The 19,412-nt window shown below is 41.4% G+C and overlaps 1 protein-coding gene across 1 annotated transcript in view; it reads left to right on the top strand.

Moving 5' to 3' along the window:
• Positions 1 to 19,412, top strand: part of VEPH1 (ventricular zone expressed PH domain containing 1) — a 112,280-nt gene that overhangs the window by 60,956 nt on the left and 31,912 nt on the right. The window contains exon 7 of the mRNA XM_026705860.2: positions 4,007 to 4,401. Coding sequence (XP_026561645.2) covers positions 4,007 to 4,401 — 395 coding nt within the window. The remainder of the gene's footprint in view (positions 1 to 4,006; positions 4,402 to 19,412) is intronic.

Below are 19,412 nucleotides of genomic sequence, written 5' to 3'. Positions count from 1 at the left end.
TATAACTGCCATCATAAATCTATATATTTCCATATATATCTCCATACATTCATACATTTGTGTGTCTGTTTTCAAACACACCTACCAAGGTTCAAAAGCATTTCTGTCAGTCAGCCATTTAGTTTTGTTTTTCTATATATGACAAATGGGATGATTTAATGCCTATATCTCAACTTCCTTTCCTTTCTAGTGAGCTGAGTTGAGGAATGCTGGGCTTTTCAAAACAGGTTGCCACTGAAGAGTTTTGAGATTTCAAACAATTAATTTGTGGAATTTGCTGCAACAAGATGGAGTATTAACAGAAGCTATTTTCAGAGATTCCAGGCACATTTTAGACATTCCAGAGGCAGGAACAAATTAATATTTATGGAGAGTGTAGAAGCCACAGCCTATTAGAACCACTGCACTCATAATGTTATTTAGTATTAACTGTTCAGAGTGCCATTTCTGATTGTTTTAAACGAAAGAGATGCAGCCATGAAATACCTAGATAAGATCTGGAGCTAAACAAGCTGTTGTTTCAAGCTACTATTACATTATATTATTTATTTTTTAAATATTAATTAATGTGTACTCCTTTTGCTGAAAATCATAGTATGCAAAAGATAGCCACTTGCAAAGTAAATAATAAAGTTTAGGAAATAACTTGGACATTATTATAGTCAACAATTGCAGAATGCAAAAATTATCATTTTTTTCACTTTTCTAATAATTAATCATTCTTTGAAAGAACTTGACCAAAGATGTACTTGGAATGAAGTGCATGTCTGTGAGATTTAGACATGCTGATATGTCTATGAGGTTTAGAGATTTTTATTTTTAAAAAATTCTATTTCCTACAAAAACATAACTCTTAATCCTGCAGATTTCCCCCAATCTTTAATAGTAGAAAATATTGCTTGAAACAGAATCTCCTTCACAGTGGAACTCTATTAAAATCTATTATGATTGGGGATGAAAAGGATAAAATACTTCAAGTTAAAATTATAACTTTGGAGAGAAAATAAACATTGCCAAGTATGTAGGTATAATTGCTTGGTTTCTAAAGAAGACTTGAGGTTTAATAGATATAATAAATTCCTGGTTTAATAATAACTATTCACACTTTTGCATGCAGATCGGGTTTTGTATGTTCGTGTGTCTATATGTGTGTGTATAAAGTAACATTTCAATGAACAGCCAAGTTGCATAGTACCAGTGGGCATCAGGCATTTAATTGTATCCAGACTTCTTGTCAGTAACTCAGATCTGGATAAGATCGCTTTGAGTTATTTGTTTAACCTATTTTACGTTCCAAAGTATTGAGAGAGAGTGAGAGTGGGGAGAGAGAGAGAGAGAAATAGAGAGGAAACAAAACCCTATGTGGATTTGAAGAAACAAAAAAATCAGAAAAAGTTGATTTGAGAATGTTCAGAAACAAAAAAAAATTACTTCTTTTAAATATCATAACAATAATTATTTTTCCAATGTGGATGTGTTCAAACTGAAGTTTTAAAGGAACAAGAAGCCCAGGTGAAAAATTTTCCTTCTCTTTTTCTTTAAAAAAAAAAAAGCACATGTATACTGATCAAGTCTAAAAATTGGGTATATAATCACACATGTCAAAGAAAATCCAATAAGTGCAAACTTAGAGCATGACTGTATCCAGTGATGATAAGAACTGACCAGCCACAATACTTGTCTTTATGAGTCCAGGAAATTTTATTAAGATATGTATATGAATGCGTAACATAAAAAAACAGAAAGAAAGGAAGAAAAATACTATTGATTAAGAATCAGCTAATTGTAAGGCTCTTCTCCTGGAGCCTGTCAGACAACTGTCCTTTTGGCACTTTCAGCAGAAACAATTGGACAGAAACAGTTCCATAAATAAATCGGTCCCAAGCCATGAAGGATTTTAAAGGTAGTTCTTGGCTTTGAATTTGCCTTGAATTGTGCCTTGAATTGTACCTGGAAGCACACCAGAAGACAATGCAGCTCATGGTTCAATGATGTCACGTAAGCAGAATAACCAGTGCAATTAACTGCCCATGCCACCTCATTCTGCACCAGCTGAAGTTTCCGAGTGATCTTCAAGGGGTGATCCCTAAGTGGAATGCATTGTAGTAGTCTAATCTGAAAGTCATAAGGATATGAATGATCATAATAGGAGCCCCTGATCCTAGAATGGTCTAGGTTATAAATCAATATATAAAGAATATCCATGATGTGTTTTCTGGGACATGAATGTTTATGTATTTTGGTATGCAGATAATACTGTGTTATGATCTGAGAACATGAATGATTTGAGGCAAATGGCATATAGATTGTATAATGTAAGAGCAGCATGAAACTGAAAATTAATCTATCAAAGACCAGGTACCATAAGCCCTCAACATATGACTACAAGTGGGACTGGAATTTTGGTCATATGTGACTACATTTCTAAGTTGAGGCACCCATGTGAGCAGACCCAATTTTCCCCACCCTTTTTATTGCAGTTGTTAAGCAAATGACACAATTGTAAGTCCAAACCATGTGGTTGTTAAGTTAATCACATGGTCATTAAGCAAATTCATTCTCCCAAATAAGTGTAAAAGGCAAAAAACCTCGCAAATTACAATTATGTGAACATGCAACACTGCAATCAAACATAAAATATGTGTTGGTTGCTAAGCACCTGAAATCTGGTCATGTAACCATTGAAGGGCATGCACAATATTTTATGGTGTCCAAAAGTGCTTTACAGACTGTAAAATGCCATTTCTGACACTTTTGTAATTTTGAAATATTGTTAAATGACCGATTGTAAATTGAGGACTACTGCAGCTACTGTATACTTGATAGTGAAAATGGAGTGAATAATTGCAATTCCCACTTGGCTGTTTACTATATTTATGATGAAATGTGTAGGAAATTCGTGTAGTAACAGTAGAGATGCAGTATATTGGTTGGAAACATAAATATATGTGTACTTGGCAATCATATCAAGTATTTAGCTGAGAAATAGAATGAAGGCTAATGTTATATTGCTGTGATAGCGAACCTATGGCATGCATGCCAGAAGCTTTCACCAGGAACAGATCCACTGTGCATGCATGTGTGCCTCCCTCCAGCCAGCTGATTGTCGGATATCTGCCATGCATGCACAGGGGGTGGGGTGCACGTGGGAGACACATGCGCATGCACAAGGAGCGGGTCGTGGCGGGTCACACACGCATGTGCAGAGTCGCACGGGGCACAGGGGGAGTATAAAACTCAAACAAATGAATGAATTGATGTACTTTGGATAGACGATTACTTAAGATGGAAAAACTGAATCAATTTAGGGTGTGTTAATTCTGATAGTGGGTAGTATGCAATGGTTTGACAGGAATGAATATTTGATAAAAGAATTTAAAGTTATTGTATATAAGAACATGTTCTGCCTACTTTGTTATACATTTGGAGAAACAAAATAAGTGAAGCACATCCCAGCCCAGTTCCCAGGTAATCTGTAGTTTGAACTAAACTACCACTGATTACTCTGACATCTCTAGTTTTTACAGGAGATCCCTCCCTCCTCTTTTTCATATCCCTCCAGCTGTTTTCACCTCTGTTTCACTTTTTCTGTTATATTGCAAAGTTCCTGGCAGGTTAAAAAAAGGGGGGGTCCTTTCTTTGTATAAAAAGCAGAGCAGCTTCACCAATGCAATGGAAATAACATCATCAACAGGGCAACTGCAGACATGTAAAATATGCCTTTGCCCCTTATGCATATAAAGCATGTGGAAATATAATTCTTTATATATCAAGCATAATATGCACTTAAGCTGTAGAGGGAGGGCAAAGTGGGGTCCAATTTTAATTGGTCTACTTTGTATTAAAAATACAACCCCATATCTGGGCATAGGACAAGTAAGTCTTTAGAGTAAGCGGCTGCTCTTTCCCCTGAAATAACCATTTTGGCCACAGACCTGAATTGAGTCCCTAGGTTATTTTGCCTCCATTCCAAAATCTTTAGTCCATTCCTTTGTTTACACTACAGGTCCCAAAGTTTAGTAGTGCATGCTGGTCATATGAAGGACATCCATGCAGACAGCAAAGAAGAACGGGAGAATGGAGATGTTACAGCCAGCATCTCTTTCACTGATCTGTATTTAAGCCAAGAAACTGACAAATTGCCTTCCAGTACAATCTCCGAAGAGTCCCAGCTGGAACAAACCTCACTTTCACACCCAGGTATCAAATGTTCAGAACCAGAGAATCTGCCAGAACCTGTTAAAGAAAACTGCCACGAAGAGAGCCCAAAGATCGTAAAGAATCCCATGGAGCATCAAGATAAGCTTTACTTTTACTTAAAAGAAAATCTCTCTAAAGTGAAAGCATATGTCATGGAGATGGGGAAGAAAATTCCATTCCCAGATGAATGTCTTATAGAAGGTAAGCGATCTCAAATTTTGAAAAAGAAAAGAAAAACAAACCTGGTGATTTTTTTTTAAAGTATCTTAAGAGATTCATCCAAGCCACTAACCAGCCCCCTCTAAGCATCAACATTTCAAACTTGTTGAAAAATGTTTTTACATGTTGATCTCAGGATAATAAGTAATTTCCACACTTCAGTGTCCTTAGCCTTATGGGCCAATTGACATGTTACATTTGCCTAATTTCTGAGGTCTCCCATCAATTTCTTAGAATGTTCCAAATGGAATATTCTGAATATCTTGGGGACATTTGTGCATTAAACTAGGGCTTGGCAATTTTTTTAAAAAATGCATTGTTGTAGAGTGATGGAAGGAAGAGGCAAGAGCCAGAGTGAATAACGAACAGGCTTTATTACAGGGAATAAAGGGTTGCCGCATCTGCTTTCTAACTAGCAGGTTAGCTGGCGACAACGGGCTGGCTCTGCCCGACAGCCGGCTTTTATAGCCGACTGTCAAACGGAGCCAGCCAATGGGAGCGGCTGGTGCTCCCGCTCAAACAGCGGACCTGGTTGGGGACTCCAACCAGTTCCAAAGACATAACACTCCTTTCCCCCAGCTGGGGACATGCGTAGTCCTTTAGGTAAGTCGGTTGTCTGCGCTGGCGACCAGAACGACGCAACCCGGGTAAACTGCTGGCTGGCGCCAAGTCTTTGCCCCCGGGAAACGCCTCGGAGGTTGTTGGGGAATGGGCTTGGTCAGGTGTAGTGTTCTGTGAGTTCGGTAAGTCCCCCAGTTCGGGCTGACCTGGGCGAGTCGGTAGGTCCGGTTGGCAAACAGGTTCGCTGGGCTGTTGGTTCGGTGACTCTGGCCGGGAACTCGGGTCCTCCAGCAAACTCTCCTGGTCGACGGGTAGACTGGGTCCCGCAGGGAGCTTCCGTCTGAGCAGATTGGCATCGGCAGGGAGCCCCTGGTGCTGGAAGGTTGAGTTGGGCCGGTAACGGTTGCACCTCTCCATCGCCTTCTGAGTTGGTCCACGTGTCTCCGCCACAGGCGTCCATCTTCCAGGAGGATCCTGTAGGGATCTCGGACCTGTGACCGATACGACTTGACCAGGTACCCACAAAGGATCCCCTGCATAATTCCTGGCGTACACCAGGTCCTGTGGAACAAAATCCCTGACCAGACTGTCAGACGTTAAAGGCGTCTGGGCAGTAGTGGGGGTGCAACCTGTCCAGGGTGGTCCTAAGGCGTCTCCCCATCAAGAGTTCGGCAGGGATTTATTAGTAGTGGTGCATGGCGTCATATGTTGGCTCAGAAGGTAACGTGACAGTTTAGAGTGCCAGTTTTCCTGGCCAAACCTGGCGAGTGCCTCCTTGGCTGACCTGACTGCCCTCTCAGCCATCCCGTTGCTAGCGGGGTGAAAAGGAGCTGTAAGGATGTGTCGGATGCCCAAGTTAGCAACGTACATACTGAACTCACATGACATGAACTGCGGGCCATTGTCAGACACCAGTGTGTCAGGGAGTCCATGGGTAGCGAATAAGCAGGTCAGAGCCTTAACTATCACTTGGGTGGTAGTCAAGGGTAGCAGGGCCAGGTCTATCCACTTGGAGTAGGAGTCCACAACCACTAAGAAGGTCCTGCCATGCACCGGTCCAGCCAGGTCGATGTGCAGGTGGGACCAAGGGGCACTAGCGCTCTCCCACCTGGTGGGCGTGGCAGCTGGTGGGGCAGCCCTGGTTTCTTGGCAAGGTTGGCATGAGCTTACCCAGCTGGCGATTTGGGCATCCATGCCGGGCCACCAAACGTAGCTGCGGGCCAGGGCCTTCATCCTTACGATGCCCGGGTGGCCCTCGTGAAGCACCTTCAGGATGGGTACACGAAGAGTGGCTGGGATGACTACCCTTGTACCCCACAACAGGCATCCCTGTAGCTTCGATAGTTCCTGCTGATGGGTTTTAAAAGGAGCAAAGTCAATGGTACCTTGAGTTTCCGGCCACCCCCTTCCCACCCAGTCCAGAACCTGGGCAATTATCTTGTCTTTTTTTGAGTGCGCAGCAATGTCCTCAGCTGTAACTGGTAATTTAAGTTCATTAACTTCAAAAATGGCGTGAACCGGTGCTGGGTCTTCGACTGGGACTGGTAGGGGGCAGCGACTAAGGGCATCGGCGTGACTCAAGGTTTTGCCAGGTCGATGCACCAACTTGAATGAGTAAGCGGCCAGGAACAAGGTCCATCTGGTCATCCTAGGTGATAGTACCTGCGGGGTTTGCTTATCCCCTGATAAGAGTCCCAGGAGAGGTTTATGGTCAGTTACAAGTTCAAAATGGTGCCCGAACAAAAATTCGTGAAACTTTTTAACTGCAGCCACCGCAGCCAGGGCCTCTTTATCTATTTGACTGTAGTTCCTTTCTGCCGTAGAGAAGGTCCTAGAGAAAAAGGCAATTGGCGCCTCGGAACCGTTGGGAAGTCTGTGGCTTAGGACAGCCCCAATCCCAAAAGGGGATGCATCAGCAGCTAGGACCAGGGGGAGTCGTTGATCAAATTGAATTAAAACTGCATCCGATGTAAGTAAAGATTTGACTGCTTTGAAAGCATGGTCTTCCTTGGGTCCCCAGTGCCAGGGGGATTCTTTGTCTAACAGCCTGTGTAAGGGCTCAGCGATAGATGCTTTGTGCGGGAGGAATGAGGCGTAAAAGTTTAGTAGCCCCAGAAAAGCTTGGAGCTCCGTCTTGTTAGTAGGTGTGGGTGCCTCATGGATGGCCTTTACCTTGGATTCGATTGGGTGGATGCCAGAGGCGTCTATCCTATATCCCAGAAAGTCCACTTGCCTAGTGGCGATGGCGCACTTCTCCCTTTTAAGTTTGAGGCCATGCTGCCTAAACTTCTCTAGAACCGCCTGACCCTCTGCATGAGCTGAGGTCTGTCAATTGCTGAGACTAAGATGTCATCGAAATAAGGGACAACCCTGGGAGACCCTGGAGAATCCTTTCCATGAGTGATTGGAATATACCCGGGCTACGCTTACGCCGAATTGGAGGTGTTTACACCTGAATGCCCCTCTATGTGTGACTATGGTTTGTAATTCAGCTGTCTGATCATCAACAGGGAACTGTTGGTATGCCTGGGACATATCTAACTTGGCGAAAATGGTGCCGGGTTCGAAGGTGTGTAACAGGTGCTGAATAACAGGGACAGGGTATGCGCTGACCTGCAGGTAATGGTTGAGGGTGGTTTTATAGTCTGCGCAGATTCTTAAACTGCCATCTTTCTTGAGTGGGGTGACTATGTGGGTTTCCCATTTGGCAAAATCAGTTGGTTCTAACACCCCTTGCTTTAGTAGCTTATCTAGTTCTGCGTCTAACTTGGGACGGATGGCGAAAGGTACCCTGCGCGGTTTAAGGCGCAGAGGAATTGCCTGGGGGTCCACAGAGAAGGAGATGGGGGTGCCAGAATAGCAACCCAGCTCGCTGCTAAACACATCAGAATAATCCGAAAATAGTGCATCTACGTCAGAAGTTGAGACAGCATGGATCCCAGTTACACTAAGGCCGAGGGAGGGGAACCAATCCAGCCCCAAGAGACTGGGGAGGGCACCATTAACAACCACTAAAGGCAAATGGCCTTTAAAGGCTTGGAATTGAACTAAAAACTTGCCTTTCCTGAGGACAGGGATGTTCTTGCCCTGGTAGTCCCGCAGTGTCAGGTGGCATTTCTGTAGCTGCTTCTTCGACAGTCTGGGCTAGATCTTCTTTAGGGTATCCCAGGAGATGATTGACAGTGCCGATCCCGTGTCTACCTCCATCCTGCAGGGTTTACCTTCTAAAGAAATAGAGATTTTAATTTTATTGGGAGTCTGGGAAGTATGGTTAGCGTGGTAGCAGGTATAGCAGTCCTCCACTTGCCTTTGGAAGTTAGAAGGTGGTGGAGGTCTCTGAGGCAAGGCACGCCTGCTTGGCAGACTCTAGCGAGGTGACCCTTCTTTTGGCAATTTAGGCAGATGGCGTTCTTAAACCTGCAGGATGCCCTCGAGTGGGAGCCTCCGCAGGTTAGGCAAATGGGAGGTTGTCTGGGGCGGTTGTTTCTCTGCCCCGCCTCCTACCTGTGAAGGCTTCTGTTGCTTAAGACGGTTAATGTCTGATGAGTCTGTGGGGTCTTCATCACTGAGCACTTCCTCTGAATGGATGGTGGAACTGCTGGGCTTTAACGGAGTACCTTGAATTTCAGCTGCTGATTGGGCAGAGAGCTCAGCAGCTTGGGCTTCCTCTATGGCAAGAGCTAGGTTCAAGTCCTTTTTGCTAGCAACCGCCTTTGGAGCCTCAGGTCCCTGACCCCACAGACTATCTGGTCCAATAACATGTCTTCTAGATAGTCTTTGAACCCACACTGCAAGGCAGCTGTCCTCAGAGCTGCCATATACTCGTTGATTGACTCACCCTCTGCCTGTTTCCTAATTCTGAAGGCGAATCTCCTGGCTATCTGAGATGGCTTTGGCGAGTAGTGGTTGGAGAGGATTTCTTGGAGTTCATCCCACGGAACGCTTCTGATAGCGCGAGGGGCTTACTAGTGCTGTAGCAGTGTCAAAAACTGCAGCCCCACAATAACTGAGGAAGTAGGATTTCTTCCTGTGTTCAGCGGCATCTGCTAAACCGATGGCATCAAGGAAATGGCTGAAACGGTTTTTGTATGAGTCCCACGTTTCCTCGGTTGGCTTGAATGGTGGGAATGCTGGATTAGCGTTCATTTTGAAGATGCAGGGCTCGTCTTCTTCAGTCGAATTTTGAAATTCGCTCTCTTAGAAGAGTGTAGGCGGTGACTGTCTCTCTAGGCTATGGAGGCTCTTTGAATTTCGCGCTCTTTGTGAGCGCCGGCGGCTGCGGCTACAGCGCCTGTGGCTTCGCTTTCAGTGACTACAGCTCAAAAGGCTACGGAGGCTTTTATTAAAATTTCGCGCTCTTTGTGAGCGTTGGCGGCTGCTGCTTCAGCGCCCGTGGCTTCGCTCTTCAGTGACCACAGCTCTTTGAAAAACACGTCTGGCTAGCCTTCGATCACATCCCATCCTCGTCGCCAGTGTTGTAGAGCAATGGAAGGAAGAGGCAAGAGCCAGAGTGAACAATGAACAGGCTTTATTACAGGGAATAAAGGGTTGCCGCATCTGCTTTCTAACTAGCAGGTTAGCTGGCGACAACGGGCTGGTTTCTGCCCGACAGCCAGCTTTTATAGCCGACTGTCAAACGGAGCAGCCAATGGGAGCGGCTGGTGCTCCCGCTCAAACAGCGGACCTGGTTGGGGACTCCAACCAGTTCCAAAGACATAACATGCATCATCCCACTTTTGCCTCTTTGTTCAGCAAAGCTCTGTGCCAGCTTTTTACTTTATTCAAAAATGTGCAAGACTGGTTTGATGAGACTCCATATGAAACACAAAAGAAACATGAGTGGTCTTTAGATTAAACTTCTAAGATTGGTGCTCTCCAAGTGAATTGATCTACAACTTTCACGGTCTCTAGCATTGTGGTATACCAACTGGAGATTATTTTACTTATTTACTTTTTTATTTATTTTCCTGCTTTTCCATTGCACTCCCTCCTTTCATTTTCCCCAGTATTAAAATTCTGGGAGATTTTAATATTAAAATCCTGGGAGATTTGAGAGAGAGTCACTGCCCCAAATCACTGGCTTCCATGGCAAAGGATAGGATAAAAATTGGATTTAGTCCATATCTGAACAACTACAATTGTTGTGGTCTAATATACCTAGTATACAACAGGTTAGAGAATGTTTATTTTATTTATTTTTATTTATCAAATTTAGACACTGCTCATCTCATTATCAAAGTGATTCTGGGAGGTTTGCAGAAGAAAACATAAAACCGTATTAAAAATACATAATTAAAAACTGAATTTAAAACAGAATAAGAAACTAGAACAGAAATAAATGATGGAAGAAGCACCCTCAGGACACCAATTACCTCCAGGCTTACATGCCACTCTTCAATCCCAACTCTCTGAGTTGGCAGAGCTGTATCTCACACCATCCAGAATGCCAGGTGGGTAGGAGCCAAGCTCACCTCTGGAAGATTTTCCATGTGGCAGGGTCCCTAACGTACCTTCTCTGCCTGACTGGGTAGGGTAGTTTGATAAAACTGAGACAAGATAGGTCCCATGCCATGAAGGGCAACCTGGTCCCATGCCATGAAGGGCTTTAAAGGTTATAACCAACACGTTGAATTGGACCTGGATAAAAACTGGTGCCCAATGCAGCTCACAAAGTAAAGGTATGACAGTCCCTGGGACACCAAAATTGCTTACACAGCTTCATTCCGTACCAGCTACAGCTTCCAGATACTCTTCAAAAAAACCTCACATAGAGTGCATTGCAGTAATTCATATGGGAGATGAATAGGACATGAATGACTGAGAGAAGGGCCTCCTGATTCAGGAAAGGACATACTTGGCACATAACATGGAGTGGAGCAAAGGCATTCTAGCCATGACTGCCACCTTTCCCTCAAACATCAGTCGTGACCCCCAAATTATGCACTGGATCCATCTGGGATGGTGCAACCCCATCTAAGACTAAAAATGGTAAATCCCTAGACATAGAGGATACGCCTACCTACAATAACCATTTTACCAGTTGAAGCCTTTTGTTACCCATCAAGAGCCCCATAGTCTCCAAGCAGTGTGAAAAACACGCACAGCATCACTCTGTACACACAGGATGAAGATGTACAATTTCACATAATTGCATACTGATGATACTTTATCCTATGGTGAGGGAAGATCCAGCTGCTTCATGTAGATGTTTAAAAAAAAGTGGAGAAAACACTGAGCCGGTACCCTACAAATGAGGGGCTGAAGACTGGATCTCTCCCTCTCTATCAACATTGATAGGGACCAGCCCAAGAGGAAGAAGGTGAATCAGTACAAAACTGTTCCTCCCTTCCCCAACTTTTGGAGCTGACCCAAAAGGATACCATGATAAATAATATCAAAAGTCACCGAGAGGTCAAGAAGAGCAAAGATGAGTTCACCACCCCATGCTCCTACTCCTGCCAGGGATCATACAAAATACTGTTTCTGTCCCATCTGGGATTGAAACCTGACTGAAAGGAATCCATCTGTTTGATCCAGGATTCATCTGTTTCATCTCTGAGCTCTAGTACCATCTCTTTCTCAACATTTTTCCTGAAAAGGGGATGTAGGAGATTGAAGAAAATTGTCCAGCATGGTAGGATCTAGCAATGGCTTCTTCAGAAGAGGGCACACCATGGCCTCTTTAAAGAACGCCAGGAACACCCCATCTCTCAAAGATGAATTAACTATAGTTAGGACTCACACACCACATGTAATCTCCTAGTTGGCCCTGACCAGTGAGGAGGGTCATGTATCTAGTTCACAGGTGATTGCATTTATAGTCCTAAGGATCTTGTACACCTTCCTCAGGTCTAACAAAATCAAATTTAACTTGGGTCACTTATGCTCACATGCTGTATCCACCTCTCACCAAGGCTCTGGCCACTTACCTGCTCTAGCTGTCTGTCTGGCCACTTGTCACTTGTCCGATTGTTTGCCCAGGCTAATTCCAACCACTTAACCAGGCAGCTTGTGTGGAAGACTCTGCTGGCGTGGCTTGACTAGTTGCTTCTCTGGGAAGTTCCAGTCACCAATTGGGGCCTACTTGACTGCCCACCCTTTGCCACCTGAATGTTGCGCACACCCTCCCCTGTGTCTTCTGCTGCTTGCCTGGGAGGTTCCAGCTCTGGTGTGGTGTTGTCCATTCACAACTGTTTGCTTCTCACTAACCACTAGCCTGTGTTTTGGGTCCTCAGGGAGGGCACCAAATGCCTCTTAGTTGCTCTGGCCACTCACAGGGGCTCTGGGTGTTCAGCTGCTGGTCACTTATCTGAAAGGCTCCAGTTACCAAGACAGTCTATTTGCCTGTGGTCCACTCACCACTCACTTGCTACACAGCTGTTGTTTGTCCCTTTAAGGAAGTTACAGCTTGCCACAGCCACACAATCACTCTGACCACTTCCTATCATTGCCATTTCATGAACTGGTCAGCAAACCCACAAAGCTCCACAAGTGCAAAAGAGCTAGGCAAGGCTAAGAGACCACAGAATCCCAGGTAAGAGCACTGCAAATCTAGGGAAGCCCCCCTCCCCAACTCCACAGCCATTCCTAGAAACAATGCAACAGTGGTCTGTAGAGATTCTCAGTCATCCAGGTCATGGTTGTCCCAAAGGTGCTTTCTCAGGAGGCAATTGGACTTCCTTGTTTTTTCTTTTGAAAAACAAGAAGCGAAATGTCTTCAAAAGAAAAGAAAAATCAAGGAAGTCCTGTTGCCTCCTGCGAAAGCACCTTTCGGATGCTGCAACAGTGCAACACGCATCCAGTTCCATCTGCCATCTTGATATCCTGAGTTGGTTTAGTCTAGCAGAAGGAAAGACTCTCTACAGCTACTTTCCAACATGTCTCCAGCTTCTGAACAACTTTATATAAATATTTTAAATACATAAAATGTACACCTCTAGGTTTTTCAAAGGATCCTTTGTTGGCAGGATGTCAGCAGAAAAAAAGTGATTATTAATTAGTGGTTTCATACATATTTTCCTTGCAGTAGCCTAATACGAAAATATAATGGAAGGAAAAGAATGTCTGGATCCCAAAATGATGTTTTCATTTTTACTGGCAGCTGAGTGTGAAAACTGCTGAGATGTAAAGAATCAGAAGATGAACCCCTTTTCTCAGTATTATTTTGTAGGTCAGGCTCTGAGTGGAGTAACTGTATATTTTAATGGACGGATATAAATACATTGCATTACCAGATCTAACTTTAATCTGGCAGCAATCTCAAATATCTTTCTTTTTCCACCCCCCAGTATTAAAAATGACCGTTCAGTGGTGACCCACTGCTTGGCTAGATGGGTCAAGGGTTGAATACTGGAGGCATTGCTTGTATTCTTATGATTCAATGCATCATCAGAAAATGCCCCGGCTAATCCAGGATAGCAACATAGTACAAGATAAACCTGCGCATCATATAGTAAACTGGTCTAGCCAAGGGCTAAAATTACCACCACATAAGAATTCTCCAACACCACAAGTGATACATTGGAATTGCAAATCATAACTGCTTGAAAATTTTCACACTAACACTAATAAGATATTAACATGCAAAAATATAAATTACATCATGGACAAATGCAGAAAAATTAATTGGATTAATCAAAAACACCCTTCCTTGTCCCTCAATGAAAAGACTACTTCAAATGTCAAAAAACACATTTTCTGCAATCCACTACTGCAAATGAAACATATATTACCTTACCAATAGAAGATAACATTCATAGCTCAGAGTTGAATTCTGGGATCCTTGATATTCTCTGAACTCAACACTGATGATATTACCTAGTTGGGTAATGAAACATCTACAAGAAAACCACCAAGTTCAGAGAACGCCAAAGATCTCAGATATTTTATTTTCAGAATTATACAGGTTTTTTGACATGCCCCAATACAAAAGTATCTTGTTTTTGATGCATTGATAAATTCCAAACATTGGAAATATGGGCTAAGAAGAGGTACATGCTTGACATGTAACAATGACAGTCCTGTTGAAAATCCTGTGTCTTTCAACTCCAAATGTCACAATGACTAAGCCCAAATAATGTTCCAGCTCCTTAACTGCATTTCCAGCCACAAGTAGTCATGAGCAAACCTTGCTAAATAATGCCTAGGGTACTATCTATCTATCTATCTATCTATCTATCTATCTATCTATCTATCTATCTATCTATCTATCTATCTATACACACACACACACACACACACACACACACACACCAGTATGTTCTGTTGTATTTGTTACATTGTTAGATTAAAAGAAAGCTGTGGTCACAATTTTCGTCACTGCATTGAAAGAACAGGACATCTGAGCCTGTTATTCTAAAAGTCATAAATAATTAATACTGGTTTAATCTACCCCTTCAACTTTATAAAAACAAGAATCTCAGTACATTCTTCCAAGAACTTTTAACAAACATGGATCAGAATGTCCAAATAAACTTTCAAGAAAAGCTTTAAGGTGACTCAAAATTAGTTTTAAATTCAACAAAAGTTTACTCTTAAATCAGCAGAGTTAAGCTGCTCCAAGTTAATAACAGTGCTGCAATGTTTTCCGTATTCCTTTGCATCTGTAAAATGACTGATCATCCAAAACAGAGTAATATTTCCCATAAATGTTCCATATCACTTTATGTCCCACAGTGACAATGTTATGCCTTTATAAATATTATTTTTCCAGGAGCACAATTAGAAAGTTGGATAGTTTCCCTTGGAAATAGCCACATTTTGTCAGGATTATATTCTTGTAATGCTCGCTTGCTTATTTATTTATCTTTTTATTTATATTCCTTCTTTCATTATATTTTATAAATAACTAAAGATGGCAAACATATCTAATATTCCTTCCTCCTCCAATTTTCCTCATAACAACAACCCTGTGAGTTGGTCTGGCCCAAAGTCACCCAGTCAGCTTTCATGCCTAAGAAGAGACTAGAACTCAGGTCTCCCAGTTTCTTGCCTGGTGCCTTAACTACTAGATCAAACTGGCTTTCAGAGTCTCCATATTATCCGTACATATTGGAAAATGAAGAAGATGGTACCACAGCATATTAGAAACATTACTTATCACACACTAAAAGAAAAAAAAATAGTAGATATCTGTCTATTGAAACATGAAACATAAATTATCAAATTTCCAAATTTAATTCACTTTTTATAAATTCCCCTAAATGGGAACAAAAGCTAATTGTGCTTCTTTCCCTTTTCCTACCTACTTCTAAAGATCACTGAAAATATTACTGGCCAAGTACTAAATAAATCTAAAACTAGACATTTGATTAAATTGTACTTTTCCGAAAAAAGTTATTTCAGTTTATCAATCTGGAAAACCAATATTTTGAAAATGAATTAATTCAAGGTCAACCATGGGGTCACACTGTTATTGCTATTCTGAAAAATCCCATTTGTTGCAATATACCTCTTTATGACCATTATAATCATTGAGCCATGGTGGAGAAGTAATTAGTATGCAGCGTTGCAGGCTGACTCTGCCCATAGCCAGGAGTTTGATCTTGACCAGATCAAGGTTGACTCAGCCTTCTGACCTTCCAAAGTCGGTAAAATGAGGACCCAGATTGTTGGGGGCAATAGGATGACTCTGTAAACTGCTCAGAGAATGCTATAAAGCACTGTGAAGTGGCATTTTGTCTAATTACTATTACTATTATTTGGGAGAATGCGCATTTTAATTTTTATATACACCAGCAGAAGCTGATTAACCTTAATCCTATCCACCGATTTGTATGTCTGATATACCTCTGATATACAGCTTCCTTCAACCTCCCCAACCAATAAACAACCCAGCTGCTATTCCTAAGGAAAAGTAGCCACTTAATTATAAATACACTTTTAAGAAGTATTGTTTATCATGGAGTAAACTATTTCAAAGATAATGCTTTTTGCTGACATCAGGCCATTAGTTATGGATGCAAGAAGGTACGTGTAATGCTGGTACATCTTGCAGAGTAAGTCAGCTGCGAAGCATGAGCAAATTCACAGAATCCCTTCCCATTCAATGAACAGTTTACGAAGGCACCTTCATTCCTTTTCATTGCCAAAATCAACTATGGTTCCCAGTATAATAGCTTTTTAATGGCATCATTGTTGCAGAATTTATTTGACCATCATCATTTCCTGAAAATTCCGTAAGACTCTTGAGACAAAATGTTTCCAGAGTAAGAAAACTTGATGTGACTCATTTACTATATATTCACAAATAAACACTCATGCCGATTGCATAAGGATATTCAGAGATACTCCATTAATCCATTTGATCTCAAGTTCGGCATTTAGGAGATCTGCTATAATTTCTCAATTTCTGTTCTGAGAATTAAACTTCGGTTTCTAGTGTTTGTTCAAAAAATATTACCATAAATAAAGAAAAATTCAAACAATCACTAAATAGTAGCAAAAGGTTAGGGTTTTTTAAAAAATCTCTTTACTCCCATCTATTGAGTGTTCAGATTCTTGCAGTCTAGAAATTGTATGTTTGCCACAATGGCAAACAGATTATGACTTTAAAAAAGTCAAGATAGCAGTTGTGGAGCATGTAAAATGTAGACAGAGCATTGCATTTGTGACTCTTGACTTTTTAAAGTGAATAAAAAAAGATTTCACAGAATTTGCTGATATTTCATTAACAATAACGTTTAGGACCACCATGGTGAAGCACTATAAATCAAAACATTGAATTGAATGAGTCCTCGCTTAATGACTGGTGGCATAGTGACCATTCAAAGTTACAATGGACCTCCGCAGAGCTACTTATAACCTGCATTTGAAGCTCCAACAGCTGGATGTGCACACAAACACAGACATCACAAATATACACTCTTCTCATGTGGTCAAGTGAACACATTTTCGGCACTTGGCAACCGGTTTGCATTTATGGCCATTGTAGCATCATACATTTTTAGCACTTTTTGCTAAATGCTGCAGAAGGGCAGTCACTAAAAGTTGAAAGTAATGTGAAGACATACATTTTTCCATCTTTGCTGCTATTCCCACAATCATTACTAAGTAGCTGATCCTCCAACAAGCATCAGTGACATGACTCCAGAGCCACCATTAGCTTCCTCACATCTTTTGCATCACCCTTCTTTTATTGATTTTACCCAGGGCATACTGTCACCCACACCTCCTCCCTTGGTACATCATTGGTTATAACATTGCTATATTGTAATACACAAGTTCTGAAAGTGCTGGGGCAATGGGGCAATAACTATGAAATATTGTGGAAACGTGATATATTTGCTCCTAAAAATGAATTTCGATAATGAGTGCATGCCAGTATACTTGCATGTACCTTCAAGCTGGTGGGAAGTTGGCTTGCAGAGTTAGAATCTCTAGAAACTCTGACTTGCACAGAGTAGTGTGAGCACAGGTGGATTAAAGAAGGCTTGTGGGTGCATTCATGGCACAATGGTCAAATTGTGCCAAACCTGACCACTCCTGTCTTTATCTTTAGCAGGAGTGCTGCATAAAGCATTGTTGTGAAAGTAGACCCCTCCCAACCTCTTATCCCAAATGTCCAATACACAAACTTATATAAGCAGAAGAGTTGATACAGATACTCCTTGACTTACAACTGGAATTGAGCCTGGAATTGTGGTCATAATCTTCCACTGAAAGAAAAAGACTAGAAAAAATGGAATCGCCATCATTCTAACAAAAAAGTGCTCAGATATATCCCAAACAATGGACACACAATCCACTGACAAGAGTAACTGAAGAAAGCTTGATATTTCAAAAAAATTAAAGGCAATTGGATGAGAGACTGATATCAGAGGAGTTGGTTAAAGGTTTTTCATTAATGTCCCAAGCATGAGCTTACAATGACTGAAGCAGTTATTTTCGGACAGTCCTAGTGAAATTATTTCTATAAAGTTATAAAGAAGAGATTGACCATGACAATGACAACACACAGAAGGTTTTATTCCACTATCCATTGCCAATTCTAGTGGGCAATGCTCATCTCCATTCAAGACCATTAAACCAACACTGCCCAAAGATATTTCTGCAGTGATGTGGCCTGTATGACATCATAGTGCACTGTTACTTCCCACTGAAGTGGTACCTATTTATTTACTTGCACTTGCATGCTTTCAAACTGCTAGGTTGGCAGGAGTTGGGGCAAGGAATGGGAGCTCACCCCTTTACATGACGCTTGGGTCTCAAACCTGAACTGCAGGCTTTCCAGCCGACAAGTCCAGTGTCTTAACCACTGAGCCATTGTACTGCCCCCCTGAACATACCATACCTAAGTATGGGACAAACAATTATCCAATAGTGCCATTTTGGGAGGAAATGGATATGAAAAAAAAAGTAAGGAAGGGAAAAGAAATTATGGTGAAAATAGAATGACGTCAGGAAAAGGAACCACAAACTTGTTTTAAAAATCTGTAACAGATTTTTTTTTTCAGCTTTACTACACTTGATCTTAGCTCAAAGGCCAAGAAGCAATTTTTTCAATTATTTTGCAACAAAATGAAATTGTTTTTATTTATATTGGCAAAGGCTAAAGTTTGTTTCTTGTGAAATGTTGTTTATTTTGAAAAATAAATTCCAGAACAGTTCGGTACTCTGATATTTATTTACGTATATTTGCAAATCCATGCATGTTAAATTGGAAATAAAGTTCTGTAGAATGTGTACTATACATTCTAAAGCTGTACATTCTAAAGCTAATAAAGTTCTGTAGAATGTGTACTGTACATTCTAAAGCTGGGCACTATAACTTGCAGTTCAATTCTGTCCTTGGAAATGAACTATAACTACATTGCTGGAAAAATATTGCCTTTCAAAAATAATATCTTTATTTTTAGTACGTGATTTCTACTTTTTTCAAGTGTTTATATTGCACAACATAGCATATTTTGTGATTTCCCAATTTTTAAAAAATATGTTTAATTGTACTCTTAGCTAAATTTCTAGCCTGTTCTTTTTCTGAACATATCTAATAGAACATTATTTGTTTTCCAATATTAGTACATAATATTGCAAATATTGGTTACATTGATTATGTTGAAAAAACTCCAATTATTTAAACGAATTGGAGGAAATCTAGGGAATCTGTCAGTATACCAGTAGTCCTCAACTTACAACCAAGTTCAGTCAAAAGTTCAATTGCTAAGCAAGATAGGGGTTAAATATGTTTTGCCCCATTTTACGACTTTTCTTGACACAGTTGTTAAGTGAATCATTGTAGTTGTTAGTCACACAGTTGTTATGTGAATCTGGTCTAGCCATTGACTTCATTTGTCAGAAAGTTGCAAAAGGTGTTCACGTGATCCTAGGACATTATAATCATCATAAAAGTGAGTCAGTTGCCAAGTGCCTGAATTTTGATCACATGACAATGGGGATGCTGCAAGGTTATAAATGTGAAAAATGGTCATAAG

This window comes from Pseudonaja textilis, chromosome 4, assembly GCF_049901715.1.
Source record: "Pseudonaja textilis isolate UNSWEBS1 chromosome 4, rPseTex1.2, whole genome shotgun sequence".
NCBI lineage: Eukaryota > Metazoa > Chordata > Lepidosauria > Squamata > Elapidae > Pseudonaja > Pseudonaja textilis.
Note: the sequence above shows the minus strand (reverse complement) of the source record. Positions and strands in the feature narration are given on the sequence as shown.